Below are 25,240 nucleotides of genomic sequence, written 5' to 3' on the forward strand. Positions count from 1 at the left end.
AAATAAATATCAACAAGCAAAAATTCAAGCAATTTTTAGCATTCGATATATATACTTTTTCTCAAACATCAAAAACATAAATTGAAAAATCAAAAACATTACGAACAGTAAAATATTTAGTTGTAAATCAAATCTAGAAAACAAAATGGTATTTTTTTCCCTTTTTATTTTTAATATTCACTGCCCTGTTTTCTAAGCTTTTTTCTTCAAGAAGATTTAGTCGTCTCTTGAAATTCTCCCATTCTTTTACCCATACAGTGACTTAACATATTTCTTGACACATAATATTACAGTAGCGAACAAATTAATCAGAACATTCCCAATTTTAAAGAAAAAATTTCATTTCGTAAGAAAATAAGTACAAAAATTAAACTCCAACTTTACCTAATAATTTATGAGCTCCTCGGTTCTAAGAAGTTCATTTATTCACTTAGCATGGACTGTACCAACGTAGAAGATTTTTCTTATTTTTGCGTCTCGAAACCATACTTTTATGATGGATTGATTAAGTTATCCTTTGGAACACAAATTAATCTTCAAGTCTCTTTTTCACTATGACCCACAAATTTTCTAATGGGTTAATGTCTGGAGAGTTACCGGTCTGCTGTAGCAATTGAATATTGTGGTTTTTGAGGGACTCTTTCACTTTTTTTTGAAGTGTGGCATCGAACGAGATCCTCTTTGAAGATGAGTTCTTTGTTTTTCTGGATCAGTGGGACCACTCTTTTCTCCGATAATACTTTTATGTACTGATCGCTTTTCATCATGCCGTCGAAATGCATGAGTGAACGTGGACTGTCATGTGTAAAACAGCCCAAGAACCTTTCAGTTTGGTGTTTAGGAGCTTGTTGAAGGTCGGCGCGAGAAGCCTTCTCAGCTGCTGATTTGCGAACATAGGAGACTCGCTCTACTTGGACAAAGAACTGGCTGTCATCTGGAAATATTATCTCCTTCCATGTCTAAGCAGTCTAATCTTTGTACACGTATGCCGACTGGAGCCACTTTTTCTGCATAGCGTTGGTCAATAGTTGTTTCTTTTTTGGTCTGTTCACAGTCCTCTCTGCTTCCAAAAATCTTTCACCGACTGTCATCTCAGAAACATCAATCCCGCTAGTCTCTTGTCTGCGGCAGACAATCTTAGAATCATTTTGCTTTTCCTTACGAGTAAACGATCTTGAGTAAGTGTACTTTTCCTTTTTCGCCTTCGATTTCTTTTTCTCACAGGAGAAAAGGGTCCCGTCTCCCTTAACTCCTTTGAAGTCACATTAACAGTATCCAACCAACACGTTTGTATCCATGACTCAATTTGTCTCTGAGTCATGTGTGCTGAAAAAGAGTACATATTTTTTGGACTTTCTTGGAGATGTATCTATGTGAGTGCTACACAAAATGAACGAAACACTACGAATTCCAGCTTGTTTACAGTATTAAAATGCGCGACACTATTAATAAACATCACAAAGACAGTAAAAAGATGCAGCACTCAACCAAAATAGTGAACGAAAACTAAAACCGAAAATAGTAAATTGAAAATAATCCCTAAATTATTATGAACTGAAACAAAAACCAAATCCAAAAAACGTGCTCAAAATTGCGCTTGTTCGGATTAATTTGTTTCTACTGTATTATGATTCGGGACCTCCATGGAGTCACAAGACTCATCATGGGGAGGCCCACCCAAGAAAATGCAGATTATCATTACCACTCCTTAAACTCCATTCAAATAAACCATTCCTCACCCTCTTGGCAAAGACTTCCTTTTGCAACTTCCAGGGATAGTCCGTGGTCCTTGCTCCTTCTCCATGCACCATCAAAAGAACTCCCCAGCCAATCCTGTAACTACCTTTCATCAGTTTAAAAGTCTAGATCATATCACCTCAAGTATCCACCAAATTTCTCAGCCCACATTCCTTCAGCTTATCTTCAAAACTGACATTGTACAGTCCTGATACCACCTCTGTTATCCACCCCGGCACACTTTCCCTCACAGATAATTTATCCCTTTAAAATCCTGGGAACCAAATTTGGGCACAATAGCCCAAGTGTGGTCTGATTAGGGCTTTATCAATATCCCTTGCCTCTCCGACTTCCTTCAGTGGAGTTACTGGAACAGCGTGTGCAGCCTCCCATCGTGGATCCCAAACTTCAAGATTTTGCATTTAGCTGCATGAAACACAATTATCAGATTATACAGATAGCTACTGGTTCCTTATACACAGTGCCCAGTTAGGCGCAGGCCTAACAATGAAAAAACAAATTTATAATTTCAAAATGATTTTTATTTTTCTACATAATCTCCTTTAAGAGTAATGTAGTTATTCCAGCAATGTAGAATTATGTAGAATTTCTACATAAATTTCTTTCTCATTGTTACTTCTTTGTGTTTGTTCATCCTACAAGTTCAGTCTTCATGATCTACACTGTCTTTAATAGGGTGTAGGAAGGATAGCATCTCAGTTACAATCAGATTCTATGTAATCATGAGTTTTGAGTGTCTGCCAACACTCAAAACTCATGATTCTTATGTTCCCTCTACTACTTGTTGCAATGACATTTGTTCGTTGAGAGTTCGAGAATTTCAATTCCCTTACTACTGTATGTTGTTGTTTCCTCTGCCAAGTTTATGCTCCTATCGACTATAATTATTTCTCTCTTTGCACTTGTCAATACTTTCCTTAAACATTCCTTGCTTGTCATTTTCTGTATATGTCCTGGTGTATAGTAACATCTCAGTAAGCATCCCATCCTACCTACCTCCATCTCACACCTTACACTCTCACAACCATTAATATCATCATCTACAAAATTCTAAATCATAGAAATCAACTTTAGGATAGTTCCATGGGTAGGATAATTTGAAGGGAGAAATATCAACAATAAAGGGTGTTTGAAATTAAAGGACCCCTATTCAGAGCAATCTGTAAAGAGAAGCAGTAGACGAAATACCTGTAAGGAAATGACAGCTCTATGTAACATTTGGTCACATAGAGGTGTCATTTGGTTTGACAACAATGGTATTATCTCTGATGGACAGCATGAATTTGCAAAGACGTTTGATAGGTTACCGCGTGATAAGTTGATAATCAAACTAGAGCGGTGGGAGACTCGCTATCTGATAGGTATCAGCAAGTTGTGTATGGGGGAGCGATATCCAGGAAAAGAAAAGTCACGAGCAGTGTGCCTCTGAGGTCTGTGTTAGGACCATTACTATTTAACTTGTATATTAATGATATTGGCGAAGATTTGGATGATGATATTCAGTTGTTTGCAGATGATGCAAAGTTGAGACGAACCATGAAGAATAGAGAAGATGTTGTGGCCTTACAAGAAGACTTGAATAAATTGAGCGATTGGGCACAGGGATTGCGATGCGATATCAGTGTTGCAAAATATAAGGTTTTAAAATTTGGGAAACAAAGATTATTATTATTATTATTATTATTATTACATAACACCTCAAGGGAGTACAAAGAGTCATCGAGGGAGGGTACCTACTCTACAACTTTCCATTTCCACCACTCCACCAGCCGCAACTACCTTCATCATCTACACCAACGCCATCTACCGCCAACCACCATGACTAGTATTTTCACAAACAAACATCCACGCCCGTGAAGGGATTCGAACCCACAGCCTTTTTGCTGGAGAGCGGATACGCTAGTCACTCAGCCAACCAGGCCGGAACGGTTAGTGGATGGGATGCCGAATTTATGTTTGGTGAGGATATGCAGTTGGAGGTGGAGGAAATAAGAGATCTTGGGGGTGATAGTGGATAAGGATCTGAAATTCAGGGGACACGTAGCCAAAATTATGACAACACAAAGACTTCTGGGAATGTTACAGAGGACGATGACTTATAGATTTTTGTAGATTGGGGAGATTCTTGTTCCATTGTATAAGGCTTTGATGATTAGGCCACACATGGCCTAATCATCAAACCTGTGCAAAGATTATTTCACCCAGTTTTCAGAAGGACGAAGAGATGTTGTATAGGGCACAGAGGAGACTGACTAAGAAAGTTTCTGACCGCTGGAATGTCAAATTTGAAGAAAGATCGAGAAGATGCAATTTAAGTCTGGTGGATAGAGGAAGAGGGAAGATATAATAGAGACCTATAAGTTCGTAAGGGGGTTGTTATAGGATCAATGTTGGAGAGGTTTACAAAAACGGTGGGAGATCAGAGAAGAACCAGAGGTCATCCCTGTATAAAGAGGGTGTGAGCAGGGGAGTGCGAAACAGGTCTTTTGCATGCGGAGCTGTGAATGATTGCGTTGCCTTGTCTGAGATTGTGGTGTCTGCAGAAAATTTGAGTGTGTTTAAAGCACAGTATGATGAGTTGTGTCTATGATAATAGGACCTCTTAGATGAGTCTTTGATCCATGGGGTCTTGGGTGATAATAATAATAATAATAATTTCCTCACAGAGGAAATATATGATCAAGGGAGGTGATGTTCAACGTGTTGGGCTTTGTGCAGGACCAATAGCTGATATTGCTATACAGCACTGGCTAAAAGGAAAAATGCAACTGATCTGTTGAAAGATTTCATGTAGAATTTTGTCTTTCAAGTCTGCCAAGTGATGATTTTATTAAATGCATCACTTAAAAGAAAAAAAAATAATAGTACTAACTTTTCTCATGTATGCAAAATAATATCTATTTGTTCAGATATGCAAATGATGAATTGTAGCATGAAAAAATATATATTTTAGAAAGCCAGTTTCTTATCTTATCAACCAACTAATTATCCAATCCATTTGAGGGTAACTTGCATACCACTGTATTATGTGGTGGTCTGTCCAATGCCTTTGCAAAATCCACAAAGATTCCAGTATACGAATCACTCCTACCCAAAAATGTAGTCACGCTATCATAATTAGCACAGAGGAGAAAAAAATTACCTTCGGGACTTGGTATAACTTTTTATTGAGCATGCTGTTTATATAGGCTGACCATACACACTGCCGTGTTGAATGGGACGGTATCATTTTTTTCATATTTCCAGGCGAACCCGTTGTTTTAATAAAAATGTCAATTTTGTCCCATTTCAATAAAAGCTATAAATATACTTTGATATTGGACAATCATAACTTATTATTCATAACCTATAATCGTACGTTAATATCACGGATACCAGTAATTTATATAACCATTTGCAAGTAGAGCATGGATTCACATTGTTCGATACCAAATATCGAATATCTGCAGTGATTTATTCAGCGAAAATAAAAAAATGCATGTCGGCAACACTTGTGCGTATCGGACATAGCGTCTGTTTTGCCGTATTGTTAGTTTTTGTTTTTCCTGTATGTTAACTGTTGGCTTTGTTATTCAATGCCGGTGTTTTAATTTCATATTTTTTTAACGTTTTAAGTCTATCCTGGCAATGTTAAACAGGCGAAACTGCAGTTTCAATGACAATCCCCAGAAAGCCTCCTAAATTATTAAAATAGACAAGCTGTGTAGAAATGGAACAAAAGTGGTATGCCGACATTGTATTGTTCATTTTTCCGTTGCTCACGGAGGTAGAAGCAAGATCAAACAACATCCACGTAGCCAGAAACATAAGAATGCTGAAAAGACTCTGGCTTCAGTTAACAACATCAGCTCATTTGTGGTGAGAGATGATAGTGAAAGCGATAAACTTGCAGCAAGTGAAGCTCTTATTACTTATCCTACTGTGCGTCACGGCCAAAGTTTTCGCGCAAACGACTGCTTGTAGACGTTGACAAATGAAATTTATGAACCAAAATTTCATCAGCACGTAACAAATCAGAAGCAATGATTAGCAATGTTTTATTACCACACATATTGGGCGAAGTAATACTGGATTTGAATAAAACAAGAAGCATTTAAAGACATCAAACTTTTTCCGATCTTTCTGCGGTACTTTTTGTCAAATTGTGGTGTTCAAGACAAAATTATAGACTATATTTGTTTACCTGAAATGCATTCCCCTTTCTAAGTCCACCTAAATTTTTCTATGGATTCTGTCACTGAAGAATAATGGTAAGCTCAATATCTTTATATAATAATTTTTTTTTATCGCCTTACGTTTTCAGAATACAAAATATTACGTAACCCTCCGTCCCGTTTTTGCCATCGCAATGTGCCGTTTTCGTCTCAAGGAAATATGGTCAGCCTATGTACATACAATATTACAATGTAGATGAAAAATAATCTTCGTACTTTGATGTAAAACACGTACATTGCATACATGAATAATAAACGTACATAGTATATAAGTATAAATAATAACGTTTCATTGATTAAAATTGTTACTACGAAGATGCTTGTCAATGGTGAGTGATTACATGAGAGTTATTTTTGTGTTTTGTTTTTAAAAAACTAACTAACACTGTTTATTCCCTTATACCGAATAGGTGGGCTCGTTTAAGCCCTATGTTACTTTTGGAGACAGTTCGATTCTATTCGCCGAGTAAAGGAATATATTCAAAGTCTTTTTTCGACCGGTTCCCGAATTAGTCGATCTCTGTTTAGTGGCAAGGGGCTTTTTATCCCGGAATTTGTTTAGGTTTTGGTCGGTAAATATACTCAAAGAAATCGACCGAAGAACCCAAACTATTTTTCAGACATTAAAAATATTGTGTTACAATTAGAGACCACGAGATGGCGGCACTAGTTACCGGTCCCTTCATTTATTGCCGCTTAAATGAGTGCTATCCCTGATCAACTTATCTCTGACTGGATACCAGTGGAGATTGAACACGCCATTCAGTGTCCAATAAAAAGTAAGCTGGACTAAAACGGCCTCGCCTACTCCTTATAAGGAAATAAAAGGCGTTAGCTGATATATTATATATAAATACTGCAGTGATTCATTTAATACTGAATAAGTCACTGCATCCAGTCACTTAGTTTACATGAAGCGAGTTTAATGGTTTAATTCTGGTTAAGTTACTAGATTCGAGTTGAGTAAGCTCTTAGCGATAAGTGTGATTATTGTTTCTGGTTAACATTCACGATTTCAGCATGCTTTTTATAGTATTGCTGAGTCTTTTACCGCTCAGTTTTTCTACGAATTCAGACAAAGAGGAACTTGGAATAGTAGGCCGAAAGAAATGCATAGCAATTAACAACGAAGTACGAGAAGCAGCTGAATTTGCTATGCAAGAACTGAACGAGGAATCAAAATCACCAAATTGGAAGAAACTAGGAGAGATTTTGAAGGTAGAAGCTAAGAAGGTACGATGTCATTTATTGTTAGAATGTAATTTGTCGAAAGTATCAGTCTACATGTAATTCTTTTTAGCTGCTAACATCTCTCTCTCTCTCTCTCTTTCTCTCTCACTTCAATACATATCCCCCCATCCTATTTCTCCCCCAATGTTCTCTTTCTATGCAAAGTCTCATCCATGTTTGTTGAGTAGTTTTTCTTAATTTGTTGTAGAAATGAATTCATTCTCAGACAATTCGAAGTTCTTTTCTGATTTCATTTAGCATTTTTCGACGGTTCTTCTCAAAAATTGCAATTCATCTGGAAACTTCTGTGCAATTCGACGAATGTTTCATTGTCTCGGTTTGTTTCATTTTCATTGTATTTTATTTTCTGCTTCTATTTTTATTTTATTTTATTTATTTTTACTCCAAACGTTATCTTTTGCCCTGTTCTTCCACACAGGAATATTAATTTAAGTATGAATCGTTAGGACATATATATATATATATATATATATATATATATATATATATATATATATATATATATATATATATATATATATATATATATATATATATATATATATATATATATATATATACAGGGTGTTCGGGATAAATTTGACATATTTATAATTAATTATATTTTTCCGTAAGTTACATGTATTAACACACACTTCTCTTCATTTAAAAGTTTGGACCCTTCTTCATTCATATACAAGATGTCAGAAAGGATGGATAGCTGGAACCCACCTGAATCATGGAAGAGAATAACATGTATCATGATGATTCGTGCCCGCCATCAAAATAAGGATATTACGACTGCTGCCCAATGCTCCCTGAATACAGTAAAAACAATCAGGCATGAACTAGAGACTTGCAATGGTGACTACGAGGATGTAGCAAGAAGAAAGATCCCTAGCAGACGATCTGATTGCGTTCGTACAGCAGAATTCCTCGCAAATCTGCAGGAACAGGTGTTGAAGAACCCTGGCATTGGAATTCGGGCTTTGTTCGTGGAGTTGCTAACTGTAGTCAAGCCCTGGATAACAACGGTAGCCAATGGTAGGCCGTATGTATGGCAGCAGGATTCGGCCCCTTGCCACACCTCTGGGAAAAGTCAAAAATGGTTGTCTGAAAATTTCTACGACTTCACCAGTCCAAATGTTTGGCCTCCAAACTCCCCAGACCTTAACCCTATGGATTATTTTGTATGGGGCGCAGTTGAAAAAGACACCAATCGCACTTCCAGTAATACAAAAGCCCAGTTAATGGATAAAATTAAAACAGTTTTTGCGGCCCTTCCCAGGGAGACTGTAGCATCAGCTTGTTCGAGGTTCCGAAGCAGAATTGAAGCTGTGATCGATGCTAATGGTGGTTATTTTGAGTAAATCTTGTTGATAGTATTGTAATTAACTCTGCCTGTAATGTTTTTTTGTCAATTCATTAAATTTAATAGATACAAAGAAGATTTTCTTTTTCCTTACGAAACTGTCAAATTTATCCCGAACACCCTGTATATATATATATATATATATATATATATATATATAAAACACGGACTATAGCACAAGTTCATAATAACTGTAATTTACAGTCGAATATTATAGCTTTATAATTGTATAGGTTTAGAGTGTCTTTTTTTTTTTTTTTTCAGTGTCTTTTAATAGCTTTCTATATTCTTAACGCCTGCCGAAGTCAATCCTGACGAAAGTTGTTGCGTTTTCAAATAAATCTGAATTTGTTATAATCTCGGATTTTTAGTCAGTTTATAATAAAATGAACATATCCAACCTCCGAGTTAATAGCAGTAGTAGTCATATATATACATATATATATATAAATTTCGTACAAATGAAATTCCAATAGTTTACAATAATTTACGTACTGAACAATAATTTCTTTTAACTGCGTAGTTTCGAAACTAACGTACATTGCTTACAGAAAACTATGCAGGGAGACGTTTCAGTTGGAATACGATCACCACAATCTGCGATGCATTTCTCTCAACTTCGTACCATTCTTAGGACCACGTGATTCAGGAGTTCTTCAGGAAACTTGCACCAATCCTCCTCTTTCAGAGAAAAGTTAATGCCTTGTTTTTGTCATTCGAGAATTTCGAGCAGCAATGCGTCCCAAACGCTATATGGAATTTAAATCTGGGGAACGTGCTGGACATTCGATTGGAATAATATTTGAATCCTTGGTCGGCAGAAGTATCTCCACTGCTCGTGTACATTGTGGTGTGGCGTGGCATTGTCATTATTAAAAATGACAGACAGCATCATGGAACAGTCGAACTCGACTTTGACGAACTTCATCACAATATCGTTAACCAGTGAAACTTGCTTTTCCCATTACTTGTAGCTAGGTGGGTCTATTAAACATAATGCCTCAGCACACCATGACCCCAGCGTCGCTGTATCTATTCTTTTCAAGAACATTCTTGCGATCATAAGCAGTACCACTTTCACGCCAGATCAAGTTCCGTCTGAGAATTCGGATGAAAGACTAAAATGACCTTGTCTGTAAAGTGCACATTAACCAATCGGTGACTTGTCCAGTTTTTATGAATACTACACCACAGAAAATGTGCTCTACGGTGAGCTGTGGATAAATGAACACACGCACTACAGGCCCTTTAGTGTATAGTCCTGCATTTTGCAGATATCGTGCCACAGTTTGTCGAGATATTCGCATACCTCTGCTTGAATCGAGCCGATTTGCAAGCTGACCTCCCGTGATGCGTCGATTACGTTTTGCTGTTATAGCCAAACATATATATATATATAATGGTATATAGGTCGTATTGTTACACAGAGTCCAACTTTATACAAGAACTCGAGTGTAGTCCAGGTGAGATCAGAAGTGATAATGTTCTCATAATTGGGGATATGAATATTGACTTGCTGAAGAATAGCACATCCTCTCAAAATTATCTAGATCTACTTGCCATGCATGGATTCGAACAATATATTAATGCCTCAGGAGAGAACTCAATGGTGGTAGAACGTGTCTAGATCATGTATTCGGGAGAACATTAAGTGGAAACAAAATCCAAGCAGCAATTCTGTGCCAACCTCTCCCGGATCACTTTCCAATCGGTATTAAAGTGCATTTGCAAGTACAGCACAAAGATAGTATAACCGAAAATATTCCCCACACAACAATTGACTGCAGAGGATTGAAACTTAACTAAAGCACTGTCTCCTTGGAAGATATAATGAGGGAAACAAATATTGATACCTAGTATCATTAATTTATTGCAATATTGAACAATAAAATACAAGACGCTATTAAAGTTAAATTAATAGACAAAATGAGAGAAAAAAAGCCCTGGATTACACAGAAAATCAGACTCTACATAAAAATTAGAGATAAAGTGTATAAAAAGTTCAAAAATTACCCGCATAATCAATATTATGAACACAGTTTCAAGTACCATAGAAATCAAATACATCATAAATTAAAAGAAAGTAAAAATGAATACTAGAAATGAATTCCTAAAATGCCAAGGAAACCCCAGAAAACAATGGAAGTTTGTGAATAAATTAATCGGCAAAGATACACACAAAGAAATCCTCCCCATATACTTAACGATATCGATAGGAATAGAGAAAATGGAGACAGAGGATTAGTTGAAGAATTCAATAACCATTTTGCTACGATCAGTAAAAGCATTCTGAAAAATGCTAAACCCACCCCTGCGAATTGAACTCCCAAGAGACTTGAAAACTCCATATATCTTTTCCCCACTTGTGAAAATGAAATCAAAAATGTTTTTGCTAGACTAAAAACAATCAAAACTTCAGGATACGATGGTATTAACACAAACATTGTGAAAGAATGCCAAATGTACATCATAGTACCCCTAATGTACATTTTTAAGTTATCACTGATGACAGGCACGTTTCCATCAGATTTTAAGAAAGCCGTAGTTGTACCTATTTACAAAAAGGGAAACAAAAATAACTTGAAAAATTACAGACCGATCTCCATTCTAGTCTTTTCGAAAATATTAGAGAAATTGTTAAAAATTAGACTCGTGAAATGTTTGGACAAAAACAACTTCTATTCAAAGAATCATTTTGAGTTCAGGCAAACGTTCAGCACAGAACATGCTTTACTGAACTTCACAAACACAGTTTGTACCTCCCTTGACGAACATAAACCAACATTAGCAGTATTTCTAGATATACACAAAGCTTTTGACTCTGTATCGCATGAAAGTTTAATACAAAAAAAATTATAAGTCATAGGAATACGAGGTACTGCCTTAAACTGCTTCAAATATTACTTAAATGCCAGATCACAAATTGCAAAAATAAACAACAGCTATAGCAGCTCAAAAAAACAGTAGACTGCGGTGTACCACAAGGATCTGTCGTGGGACCAATTTTAATTAATATTTATATCAATGACTTCTTCAATCGTAAACTAAACAGGAAAATAAATACTTTTGCAGATGATACAATACTAAGTTTCTCTACAGACGACACCATACTAAACATACTACCCCCTTGGATATTTATACGTCTATACGGTACAATTATTCATAAAAATGACAACGAATATGTAAATATAAAACAAAAAATATCAAACAGCCGAACAAATGAAAACCATCGCGAATGCTGATCTTTTGTAAGTAACAAATTGGTTCCAGTCAAACAAACTCAGTCTGAATGTCTCAAAAACTAAATATGTAAATTTTAACTTGCGAAATACAACTGGCAAAATGAACTTCACTGCACAGTTAATTTTTCATGATTGGATTTGCAGGACAAATTAAAATTACACCTGCGAGAAAATAAAAAATGTCAGTGTAATAATCTACTTGGAATTAAAAATTGATAGTAATTTAAGCTGGAAACCGCATACTACCAATGTCGTAAATAAAGGATTATGTTAAACAGACTTTACTACCTGAACAGATTCATAAATTTAAATATGCTAAAAATATTATATTCTGCCTGGATTCAATGCACACTACAATATGCTATATTAAGTTGGGGAGAAATCTATCACACTACGCTGAAACCTTTAGTCTCGACTCAGCATAAAGTAATTAAAATCTTAACTAGAAACAAATATAAGGATACTGCAAAGTGTAATAAATACACCATACTAAACATACTACCTCTTAGATATTTATACGTCTATACGGTACTATTATTCATAAAATACGACAACGGATACGTAAATATCAAACAAGATACTTTCCTTAGTAGACTTAAGGGCCTAAAATATTTAGTTCCAAAAGCAAAAATAAAGAACCAATATACAAACATTACACTTATTTAGCGCCAAAAGTATTCAACACACTTGAACAATACGAAATGAAACTAACCCGAAAAAATACAAAACTCTAATCAAAGAGTATTTATTTTCCCACAGAAATGAGAAAGCTCTGTTCAAAATAATTGTATAAATTATTGGTTTTTAGCATATTTGTATTCAAAGATCCAGTCTTATGCGTAAAACGTAAAATTTAAATATTATTTAACTGCTTTGTTTTATTTTGTTCCTAATTAATTGTTATACAACTTTCTCTCTATGATGAAATTTTATTTTATCTGCGATTTTATTATGTAATTTTATTATAATAATAATATGTAATATGTATATTATATGAATGTACATATGTGTATATAATACAAATGTATTACATACATTTTTGTGACTTAATGAATGTCGGAACCGGGATGAGCTGTTGATCTTAGGTTACACATATGATTGTTCAACAATTTGTACTATTATAGTAAGCTCACAAATAAACTGGTTTTGACTTTAAAAAAAATGAAGTTTTTTGTCAAGCATAACACCGAGATATTTGACTTCGCTCTGGCATGGGATCTTGACAACTAGCAGGTGTATGTGTTCCTTGATCTGAAACTTCTTTTTGGTGAACACGATGGGAGAACTCTTCAGTGGATTTGTTTGGATCCTCCAGTCCATCAGCCATTTCTCCAATGTGGGAATACTGTTTTGGAGTCTTTTGGTAGCTAGTTTGGGACTGAGAGATCTTGCTAATAAAGCGGTATCATCAGCATATAATGCTGTGATTGGTGAACTTGGATTTTGTGGAATATCAGCTATGTAGATAGAAAACAGCAGGGAAGCCAGACGAGAACCCTGCGGCATATCTGCCAGGATCTTGCACCTGGTTGCTACGATTTCATTTATTTTACTTGCATGAATCTGTCTTTAAAGTAACTAGCTATGATTTTTATTAGATTAGTTAAGCATGCTAAATTTGAAGAGTTTGTAGAGAAGACACTCTCTCGTGCCACACCTTGTCAAAAGCCTTCGAAGCGTCTATAAAGACCGCAGCAATGTGGAGGTTCCAGTTGAAACCTGTGGTGATAAATTCAACCAGTTGGTGTATCTGATATGTGTGGTGTTTTGGTTTTTTATGAATCCGAACTGATCATTAGGGATAATACCTAGTTTATCTGTTGCTGATTGAAGCCTTGGAAGGATGATTTTTTCTGCAACCTTACCTAGGCTGGACAGTAGGATGATAGCTCTGTAGCTTTCGGGAAGTTGAGGGTTTTTTCCAATCTTTTTTTTTTTTTTTTTTGATTGATTGGTGTGATGTTAGCCGTTTTCCATGCTAAGGGAAAATATTTGAATCTGAGGATAGCATTGGTAATTTGATTGTTCTGCATGTGATTCCGTCTGGACCTGGAGCATTGTTATTCGAATGGGTTATGATATTTATAACTTCTGCTGGAAAGGTGGGTGTGATGGGTTCAGCCTTCTCCTTTTGTTCTATTATGACCTACCTGACTGCGGTGAATCTTGTAAATGAGATTGATGTTTAAATTATCGTAAGAGGGTTTACACTGAGATTCCAAATTGTCAATCAAAGCTTCTTCTTTTTCTTGGTCAGTGTGAGCTGCTCCTTTCTTGGTCTGAATTGGGAATATGAGTTGCCTTTTAGTGCGGAGTGTTCTCAAGAATTTCCAGATGGAGTTATTTTCTGGGATTAGTTTGTTCAGTTTGGTTTCCTGATCTTGATTTATGTTTTTTGTAGAGCGTCCTGGACATGTCTATTGAAATTATTCAAAGTGGTTTCATTTTTTGGGGCTTTTGCGTTATTATGCTACCATTTTCTGGCTTTTTTTTTTTTTTTTCAGCCTGACCAGGTCCACAATTTGCTCGGGGATCCGACTACTGGAATGAATTACTGTGATTTGTGTGACTGAAGTTAGTGTTTTTTTTTTCAATTTGGTAAGTGAGGTTGTTCATAGCTATATCTATCTCCTCTTTGTTATGGATAATGGGTTCTGGGCCAATGTGGTCTGAGAGAAAGCTTTGGAGAGCTTTTCTCATGATAAAAACGAGTGTGGAGGAGAGAATTGTTTTTGTGTACTGAGTTTGAGCAGAATGTGGTTGTGACCAGATAATAATTCGTTTAGCGTTTCCATTTGGTGTTGGTATCTGGTATTTCTGAGGATTGCGATATCCAGTACGTCTAAGCTTCCATTTGGATTGAGTGAGCTCTGTGGGTAGGGCTATAAAAATAGAATTTTGCGTTGAGTAATGGTTTCGGGAGCTGCGTTTGTCATTGATTGTGGAGCTATACCAAGCTGTATGCTTGGCATTGACATCTCCAGCCATCATGATGGAGTCTGTGGAGCCGAGAATAAAGTCCAAGTCAGATACCACTAATAGAATGCTGTGTGGGTTGTGTACTGCATAGATTTTGATACTGCCAGCATTGTTTGTATGAACTTCAACGCTTGTTATCTCTAGGTTCTTGGTTTGTGGATTGGTCAGTACATTGTGACTTATGTAGATTTTACTGAATATGGATGTGCCTCCTCCACTGCAGCAGTGAGTCTGTCTGTTTTTTACATTGCGCAGTTCCGTAATTTAGGGTTATTAGCTGGCCTGAGATGTGTTTCATTTACAAGAATTATATCAGGAGTGTATCTGTGAGTGAACTCCTGTAGTTGAAGGATTTTCTTGTTCAATCCATTTGCATTTGATGCAGTTATGGTAAGGGAGTAAGGCTTATATTTCCTATTGTTCATGATTGAGGGCTGTCAAAATGGAGTGGGTACCTTGAAGTTTCTTCGTGGAGGATGGTGGAGGATTTGGTTCGCGAAATTCCTGAAGCATGGTAGCAAGTGAGGCAGTTAGAACTGATGTAAGGTTGGAGCTTGTAAATTCGTTGGAGGAAGTATTCTTGGATCGTGCAGAGTCATATATGTTTTGATCCTGGATTCAGGTTGATTTCCTTTCTGAGCTGTCTAGGTGGAGGTTATTTGAACGGGATGGCGATCTGCACAGTTGCCCAGGGTGTCACTGCTGGGTGATGGATGAGCAGGTTTGGATGACCCGTTCTTAGGGTGTGCTATGCATCCTTTATAGTTAGCCGGGAGAAAACCTCCGCAGTTTGCGCACTTAGCTGGCGTAGATCTTGGCTTGGTGCATATGGTGTGGTGCTGCAGACAGCAGTCAGCTGGTATATTTTCTTCTGGGTGTTATCAATCTCCACGAGTACTAAAGGCATTGGCCTCTTATCAGACCTGAGCATGCTACTTAATTTGATTGGTGTCAGGTTCTGGTTGCTTCGATCAGCTGAGATTTCTTCTGGAGTGATTCCTTCTGTGACTCCACGTATTACCACATTTAGGGTCTTTTCACTCTGTAAAGCGAATGTATGGCAAGGAAGATTTTTAGTGTCCGGTAGCCTTCTCATCTGCCTGTAGTCAGTGACGGTGACTGGCATGATTTTGACTCCCTCATCTGAGTTTTTTCCCCAGGAGTATGTGCTGTTTTGCTTCCTGAGGGCTGATATTACAGAAATCCATTTCTCTTTGTCCCGTAGAATAACTGGGGTGACCTTTGTTTTCGGCGCGTCCTGTGTAGGTGAGCCATCCTCTATAAGATCGTCTGCTGTTCTTCTCCGTTTGTTGGAGTGCTCTTCTTGTGAGTTGTTATGACGGGGGTTTTTAGATGGTGGAACAGTTATGAATTCCCCTTGGGATTCTTCATCCTGTACTTCTAGATCATTTGTTTGGACGTACAGGTTTTTAAATAACCCGGCCAGTTAGTCTCAAACTTTTCCATGATAAGGTTTAAAATTTCTAATGATTTCTCCTTGTTTAGAGTCCTAATCTGTTCCTTGATGCCTTCAGTACCAATCGGGAGTCTCCTGGAGTTATATAAAGGCTACGGAAAAACCTTTCAACAAAGTAGGGCCGTGCGCCTGCAATTCATTGCTTTTAGTTGCTATTCAACAATGACGATTCCAAAGCCGGTTAGGCCTATCAAATCGCCCTATTACAGTCCACTTACGTGTGTTGTTAACTTGCTGTTCTTGAATATAATTCAAAAACTATAATCGCGTCTCTGGTAGTTAATCTAGCAGCTACACTACTTAACCAGAGTTTCACATATTTTATTAACACATTACACAATCTTTAAAATTCATTAAAACACTTGAAGTATTAGACTTTCTCTGCTCTCAAATATTTGTAATTAATGTTTTTAATTGCAAAGAGAGAAACTGCGTTTAGCATTAAGTGTGTGATTTAAAAATTATGGACAAACAAATTGTGTTTAATATTACGTGGATTATAGTTTATGCAGCATATTTATACAAATAATATCTAGATGTATAATTATATTATTTTTTTCTCTCTCTCTAAGAATTCAATTTTTTATCTATATTTTTCAAATTATTGAGAATTAAGAAACAAATAGAAGGTAGATTTAACTCATCACTGATATAGCAAGTAATGTTTATAACTAAGGGTTAGTAATAAGGATGAACCTTTGTCGGTCCTCTGGTGTCATTATAAGCAAGTTCGGTTGTATTTAAAAGACAAATTAATATATTGTCATTTATACTGAGTTTCGTATTCACTATCAAATGTCCTTTTCTATTCTCTTTATTTTATTTTCTCCTCTTCCATGTCTCATAATAATTTCTTAGCACTGAAGCATGTTAGTACTTTGTGATGTATCTTGAAATGATGTCCTCAAAGCGTTATAAATAAAATTTAAAAAATAATAATAATAACACATCCACTAACAGTTTTTATTCTTAAAGGGAGCAGGTGAAACTCTTTTAGCTTAAACATTTGGGAATTGGTGAGTTGCTGGTATCCGCTCTGTAGTTTAGTTAACGATGATTTCAAGACTTTGGGGTAAAATGATGGCATACAAGTGCCACCATATCTTATTTATACGCCACCATATCTTACTTTTTCAGCTATTAACTATTCGTCAAAGGCCCTAAAATAACTGGTCATAAATCCGTTTACACTGACTGAAATATGTATATTATATATTAAAAAAAAACTGATATCGATATTTCAGCAATGTCAATATCAGTTTCAGTATAGTGAAAAATTATTTTTCAGTATACTTCCTTTAATTTACTCAGGAGGGTCTTCAAAATATGTACTCCAACTTACACAAAGTACATAACCATCAAATGTCCAAGCAACTCTTGAAGATTATTTCTAATCGATAGGACAAGATTCGTTCATTATCAAAGCAAGGATTGAATCAATAACTAGCACCATGTGCAGGAAATAAAACTGCTGATGTTTTACTTAATGAAAGATGATGTTTATCATCACAATTAGTTCCCTTACTTCATGGAAGTTTTATTTGACCGTTTTCACTGATATTCTGATATACACGTTTTCTCGGGGAATATTGCAACACTAATAATTTCTCTCTCTCTCTGTGTGTGTGTGTGTGTGTGTGTGTGTGTGTGTGTGTGTGTGTGTGTGTGTGTGTGTGTGTGTGTGTGTGTGTGTGTGTGTGTGTGTGTGTGTGTGTGTGTGTGTGTGTGTGTGTGTGTGTGTGTGTGTGTGTGTTGGTATACAGGTGCTAGCACTGAGAACTCCGACTTGAAACCTTCTGCTTCTTTGATACTGCTCCCTTGTATATAAATGTCTGATATCTATCAGTAGCCAATCCCCGACTCTCTAACTCAACATCTAAAGCCATATGCTGTACCTTATAAATATCAACTTATCATTTACATCCTGCTTCAAATGCTTTTGTAAAATCTGAAAAACATTACAGTATGCCTTTCCCCTCACCAACCGATATCGTTGTTGGTGTTGTTATGTGCTATTCAGTCATTTCAGCTCTTCCTCGCCCTCTTGTGTGGGAAAATTGAACGTTCAAAGAAGATTGTAATTGGTGTAAATGACGAGGAAGTTAATAAGAAGTATATATATCTAAGGATTATTAGGAAAAATGATTTATTTTTAATTAATGTTTCATTGAAAAATACAGTGTTTTTAATACATATATATTATTACAGGGGTTAGTTAGAAAGAAGTATTACATAACCATGGAAGTTATCGAAACAATTTGTAAGAAAAGTGATGTCCCTGTTGAAGAAGCAAAAACCTGTGCTGATACGGAAGATAAAGTAAGCATATTTCTTTCCAGTTAATAATATTATTATATTTCTAAATATATATTTTGATGCTACATTCATTATTTGCATATCTGAAGAAAAATATCTATAATAAGCTATCTATAATAAATAAATAATTATATGTTATTTTAACAAAATAAAATAAGATTTACCAAAAATAGTTCACCCTCACCACGAACACGCACCAATAATAAAAGTTTCGTTTCTCACAGAAATAACGCGCGCAAGCACACGATACACTGCTTAAGGCTAAGAGCTTTAGCACTGCCCAAACGAGCAGTGTCGGCATGACTTGTAACGTGGCAAGCGCAAACGAATATTCGCGAGTCTGGCGGCAATTGGTCAAACGTGATAATATCGACACTGCTGTTATATTCATAATTTCTATTGGAATATTGTAATTCTACTAAAAAAAATCCTACAGGCTGCGCCATTGTTATATCTGTAATTCGTCGGCTGTGTTACTGTTATATCGTTATTTTCATATAATGTTATTTCGTAAGTCGTAAGTTCAATCTTATTATACATTAATTTACTGTCTCTAGAATCTATCCTTTAGCTTATTTAAAACTTTGTACAATCAAAGTCCTACCGGCTACTCTATTGTTATGTCGCTATCTCACTATGTTATATCTTATTCTACCTCTATAATAACTCTCCTTCTAATCTATTGTCGTGCACTTAAAATACTAATTCAGATTTATTTCCTCTTCGGATATTGGCAAAATTTATATTTCGCTGCGCCAGCCAATATCCTATAACAGAATCTCTTGTTCAGTGAAATAATTGAAAACTTAAAAGGATACACACAATAATTTATCTCACGCTAGCGCTGTGCAGATTCAGTTAGTAGTCGTAGACCGAATCTCACTTGAACAATTATATCTAAATTCCTTCCCACCCAAAAGGTTCTATTTTATAAGTGGTGGTTTGAATTCGTAATCAGGCATAACTCAAGTATAAGGTACAAAACATGTTTATTGGAAAATACAAAACATTTACAGTTAGGTAAGCTTAAATACTCAATGGATCAAAGTTCACTCTAAGTTAAGGGTTATATTAAATCACAATGAATCAGAGCAAATTAAATCTTTCAATTATGAAAGGATTAGGTTTAAGCATAATACTACTACTATATAAATCCTTTCACAAATTACTCACAAAATACTTATTGAACACTTTCATTAATACTCTATCAATGATTACCTTAATTCTAAATTTCATTTAAGCAAGTCTAGCCATTCACAAATCACTGCCTATTTAACAACTCTTCTTTGTTCCACAAGGGCTTAATTAATTCAGTCAAATTCTCACTAAACGTTCTCTACTAATGTCCTTTAGTTACAACACACAAATTTCTTGTTCTTCTAAACAAATTTTTAACATAGAACGAAAACGCTTACATTACCGGATCCTTTCAGATTTCATGACGCCATCTCATGTAGGTCTGGATTATCGTACTGCATATTCTTCGGCTGTCTTTGCGCCTGGCGATGTACGACGCCTTTTCTTCTAATCGTTTCCGACTGCTGCGTGCTGTCTACCGCTCCGCAGGAAACTTTCTCCAATGGAACATTCTGTTAAGGCTCGATTCCACATGAGCCGTCATATCGTGATCAGCTCCGCTTGAAAATCTTCAAGCATTCTCAAGAAAAGAACCTGCCAACCCGCCGTCCGTCATTCATTACCGTAGCCGACCCACCGCTCTCTCACGAATCCTCTGACAAAACTCCCCCTAAGACTCGAATCCGGCACTCGAAGATCAAAAGGTCAAAAAGCCCCGTAAAACGGCGTGCTTCGTCTTTTATTCGCCCTATTCGGGTATCCTCTATTCAATGCGGTTTTCACCCACGAACGCCATCGTTGATGCCCCTTGGGTGATCCTACACTCTCGCTAACCTGTCCGGTTACATTATTCCAGGTAGGCGCTCTGACGTCATATTTCCGGGTAGGTATAGCCTCCATCGCTACGCTCGACTCGTACCGATTATACGCGATTATTCCGGATTACTATTATAAATTTTTCGCGGAATTTCGCAAAGTACTAGACAGCTCACTTGGGAATTACAAATAACCTAAGATTAACTCCCACTATATCGCACACATGGACTATACATTATGACAAAACATAAAACAACACTTTATAATTATTAGTTGATGTGCAGATATCTCCTTAATAAGTAGTAGTTTGTCATGTTAAATCCTGAATAAAGAATTTACTTGTAAAGCTCTGCATTCAGGATCTAACACTGCCTTAGCTCGCAGTGTATTTGTTTCGTAATCGAAAGCGAATAATCGAACAATTTCAATTATCAGCTATTCAATCACTGTCGAAACATAAGCTGTAACCTTTAACATCTTGTATTGCATTTATATAATGTTGTAAGCATTGTTATTATTTATAAACACAAACAAAATTTGAACATTTCATTTTTTCCTTGGAGGTGCTGTAGTGTCTCAGTGCTTATGTACGGGCCACCACTGCTTGGCAGCTAGTGGAATTGCTGTTTCGGATATGACAGTCTGTCAAAGATTGTTCGAAGTAGGGAGGCCTGTACACAGGCGAAAAAAGAAACAACTATTGACCGACGCTATGCAGAAAAAAAAGGCTCCAGTCGGCATTAGTGTACAAAGATTGGATTGTTGAGACAGGGAAGAAGGACATATTTCCAAATCAGAGCCAGTTTTAGTCCAAGCAGAGCGAGTATCCTATGTTCGCAAATCAGCAGCTGAGAAGACTTCTCGCGCCCACCTTCAACAAGCTCCTAAACATTCAACTGAAAAGTTCTTGGGTTGTTTTACACACGACAGTCCACGTTCACTCGTGCATGTCAACAGTATGAAGAAAAGTGATTAGTACATAAAAGTATTATCAGAGAAAAGAGTGGTCCCACTGATCCAGAAAAACCAAGAACTCATCTTCAAAGAGGATCTCCTTCCATTCCACACTTCAAAAAAAGTGACAGAGTTCCTCAAATATCACAACACTCAATTGTTTCAGTAGACCGATAACTCTCCTGGCATTAACCCAATGGAAAATTTGTGGGTCATAGTGAAAAAGAGACTTGAAGATTAAATTGTGGTACAAAGGATAACTTAATCAATCAGTCATTAAGGTATGGTTTCGATACGCAAAAATAAGAAAAATATTCTGCTTTGGTAAACGAATTAATGAACTTAATATAACACAGGAACACATAAATTATTAGGTAAAATTGGAAATTAATTTTTGTATTTATTTTCTTACGAAATTAAATTTTTTCTTTAAAATTGGGAATGTTCTGATTAATTTGTTCGCCACTGTAATATTATGAAATAACCGTTTGTTTATTACAGGGCAAAGAAATATGTGAAGTCACTGTATATGTAAAAGAGTGGGAACATGCCATGGAGTTGACTGCTTCTTCCTGCAAGTAAAAAGATTAGAAAACACACCAGCGAATGTTAAAAAAAAGAAACATAAAACCATTTCATTTTGTAGATTTGATTTACAACTAAATATTTTACTGTTCGTAATCCTTTTGCTCTTTCAATTTATGTTTTTGGTGTTTGAGAAAATATATATATTGAATGTAAAACTTTTGAACAATATTATTCAATAAAATACATCCCATTGTGTGATACGTTTAAACCTTTTTTCTTTTCTCTCGGTTTACGTCATTCAATTCTTTTAAAAAGTATGTTTCGCAACCGACTGTAACCTGTGTGTTCACGGGCCGGATGCGGGATGAAAAACCCCAGATAAACTGGCGGAAAAAACCCTGCTGCCCGCGCCCAAAATGGCTAACTTGTCTATGGCTGAGGAAGATCCTTCAGCTCCTCATTTGCGAAGCGCAAAGCCACTAGGCTAACCGCGCGGACTACATATATATATATATATGCGGTTTTAAAGTTCGTCAGCGCATTTATGGATATTAGTAGTAAGATTCCAGGCTATCTGGTGTTGACACTCTTTTAAATTGGAGTCGGCAGAGAAACGAACTTGAGGGGAGAGGGCGCTTGCACGGGTTCTGTTGTAAGAGATATCACGTTGATGCTCTTCGAGACGTAGTTAGACCGATTTATCGGTTTGCCCATAATACGGTTTTCCGCAAATGCAGTTGATTTTATAAACTCCTGGGAACTGAAGTTGGTTATGTTGATACCTGTTAAGCACTCTCCTAATTGTTTGCTGCCATGATTTCTGAAATTAAACACAATGTTTAAGAATTGAAAAGGTCATGTGATAGTAAATAGACGGCTTGCAATCCCAAATATGGACACCTTTTAAACTTTTGTACAGCCGAGCAGATGGCGCTGTGGAAGTCGTAGCGTTCTAATGGTTTTAAACCACCCAGACGTGAGGCAGAATGTGAGCTGAGACAATAGCACCTAGAAATCGTTGCTGTGATTGGCTATATTCTCAACCAATCCAATTGAACTTTGTGATTTGTCTTGAGTTGCTGTTTTTGTTTTCTGAGTTTCTTCTGTTTAGTACGTGTGAAGTGCGAACTGATGTGTTTAGGCCACGATAGAGACAAGTTTTTAATCTATAATATACTCTAAATAACTTACAATTTTTCATCCATATTTAGAATGGGGAACAGTGTTGATGATCAACCTAATTTCCTATTTTCTGCCAGAGCTTTTGGGTATTGTATGATTGTAATGAAAAGAGTTAAGCCTCACGCTCCTCTTCAGTATTTACTGAGTTAGTAGAAAGATGCAAAATCTGAGTATATGTGACACTTTTCTACGTATTTCTCGTATTTCGCAATGCGTGTTAAACACATTTCCCCCCCACACAACAGAGATTTGGTTACAATCACTTCATAAATTAAAGTATGCAAATTTATTCTACAAATAATTGCATTGGACCAATTAGGATGAGCGCTAATGGGCTATGCACTTTTAAAATTTTCATACATTGATAAAAATGGAATTAAATGGTCAAATTGACGTGAATATTCTACCATAAGTTGCAAAAGCCACACAACAGCACAACCTAATGAAACGAGTAACCAACGCTATTGATATATATATATATATATATATATATATATATATATATATATATATATATATATATATATACAGTATATATATATACAGTATATATATATATATATATATATATATATATATATATATATATATATATATATATATATATATATATATATATATATATATATAGTATATATATATATATATATATATATAGAGAGAGAGAGAGAGAGAGAGAGAGAAAGTGGAGAGCAGCTGCATGAGAAATATGTTTCAAACTGAAAACGTGAATACTACAGTAACGTGAATACTACAGTAAAAAAGGGAAATTTGAGAATATAAGAGGAAAATACATTTTCTTTAAGAAGCTTATCCCTGGTGAAGCATGTTTTACTCATAGAGAATTCGAAAGAGAAATCGTACAATATAACCTGTGTCATCAAGGTAGTGGGACTAGATCTGATTTTGCTTCTTATGAAATAAATAATAAGCTGCCTGGTTGGCCGAGTGGTTAGCGTATCCGCTCTCTAGCCAAAAGGATGCGGGCTCGAATCCTGCCTTGGATGTGTATGTTTGTGATTGTCTGTGGAAATACTAGTGGTGGTTTCACGAAGTAGATGGCGTTGATGTAGTTGTGGTTAGTTGAAGTCAGTGGATTGAGTGGTGCGGAGAGAGGTAGACTAGGTACCCTCCCTCGATGAGTCTTTGAACTCCCTGAAGGTGTCACGTAATAATAATAATAATAATAATAATAATAAATGACAGTGCCATTAAGCTGAACAGTTCTTGAGTCTTACCAGAATGAGCGCTTAACCGAGTCTTAGAAAATCCACATTTGTGATAAGAAAGGTGGTCAGGGTATTTTCAGGTATGACAGTGATGAGATGAGATCGAGAGCAAGAATTGTGAATGATATGTAAGCAGAGATATGTCAAGAGAATGGAATGCAGTTTGTTAATGTTTAAAATGAGTCTGAAGGAAGAATTGAATGGTTTTACTGTGAGCCATTTGGAGAGACTTCAGCAGCAAATAAGAAGCCACGTGAACGCGCAGGAGAATGACAAAGGATCGTATGAGTTACGAGATATCAAGAGCAGCTGCATGACAAATATAACTGAAGAGGAAATCTGAGTGTAGAGAATAAGTGCGCAAGACAGAATAAATAAAAAATAAATCAATGACATCTAATACTTATTTTCAATAACTTCACATACTGTAAATGATACCTGGAAAGTGGTGATGTAAAATACTCCTGATGAACACTACATGGTGGCTGGAGATAGCAGGTTGTGTGGAATGGAGTGTCCTCCTGTAAAGTTCTTGGAGGTGTCAGATAATAATATATAATTTTTTTAATATTTATCCTCCTTTAAAGAAATTACATAGACACAGAAGTATATAAACCAAATTAGCGCTGTAATTCAAACAAACAAACAAACAAATAATAATGTGGCAAAGTATAAAATTATGCACTTCGGATTGAAAAAGCCCAATCTATGTACTATATTGATGGGGTTGATGAGTCCAGGGATTTGGGGATAGTGAATAGGGAATTGAACTTTAGAAGGCATACATTCAAACGTTGTAGAGGATTGAGAGGTGGGATGATATCAGAAATGCCATATAATGAAGATTAAAAGAAATATAACTGAGA

General features: G+C 36.1%; 1 protein-coding gene across 1 annotated transcript; it reads left to right on the plus strand.

Moving 5' to 3' along the window:
- Positions 1 to 6,841: 6,841 nt before the first annotated feature.
- LOC150102339 (L-cystatin-like) lies at positions 6,842 to 22,223 on the plus strand. Its single transcript, XM_090398950.1, has 3 exons — positions 6,842 to 7,205; positions 18,481 to 18,591; positions 21,937 to 22,223. The coding sequence occupies exons 1-3, from the start codon at positions 6,993 to 6,995 to the stop codon at positions 22,015 to 22,017; spliced, it is 405 nt and encodes a 134-aa protein (XP_090255076.1). The 5' UTR covers positions 6,842 to 6,992; the 3' UTR covers positions 22,018 to 22,223.
- Positions 22,224 to 25,240: the final 3,017 nt, after the last annotated feature.

Source organism: Typopeltis vanoorti, chromosome 10 (assembly GCF_054136105.1).
Source record: "Typopeltis vanoorti isolate ZY-2024b chromosome 10, IOZ_Tvanoo_1.0, whole genome shotgun sequence".
NCBI lineage: Eukaryota > Metazoa > Arthropoda > Arachnida > Uropygi > Thelyphonidae > Typopeltis > Typopeltis vanoorti.

Excerpts from the sequence above, each read along its gene's own strand:
- LOC150102339 (XM_090398950.1), top strand. The coding sequence starts at position 6,993 with ATGCTTTTTATAGTATTGCTGAGTCTTTTACCGCTCAGTTTTTCTACG. Across the intron at positions 7,206-18,480 it reads TGAAGGTAGAAGCTAAGAAG|GGGTTAGTTAGAAAGAAGTA; the intron begins GTACGATGTCAT and ends ATATTATTACAG. Across the intron at positions 18,592-21,936 it reads GTGCTGATACGGAAGATAAA|GGCAAAGAAATATGTGAAGT; the intron begins GTAAGCATATTT and ends TGTTTATTACAG.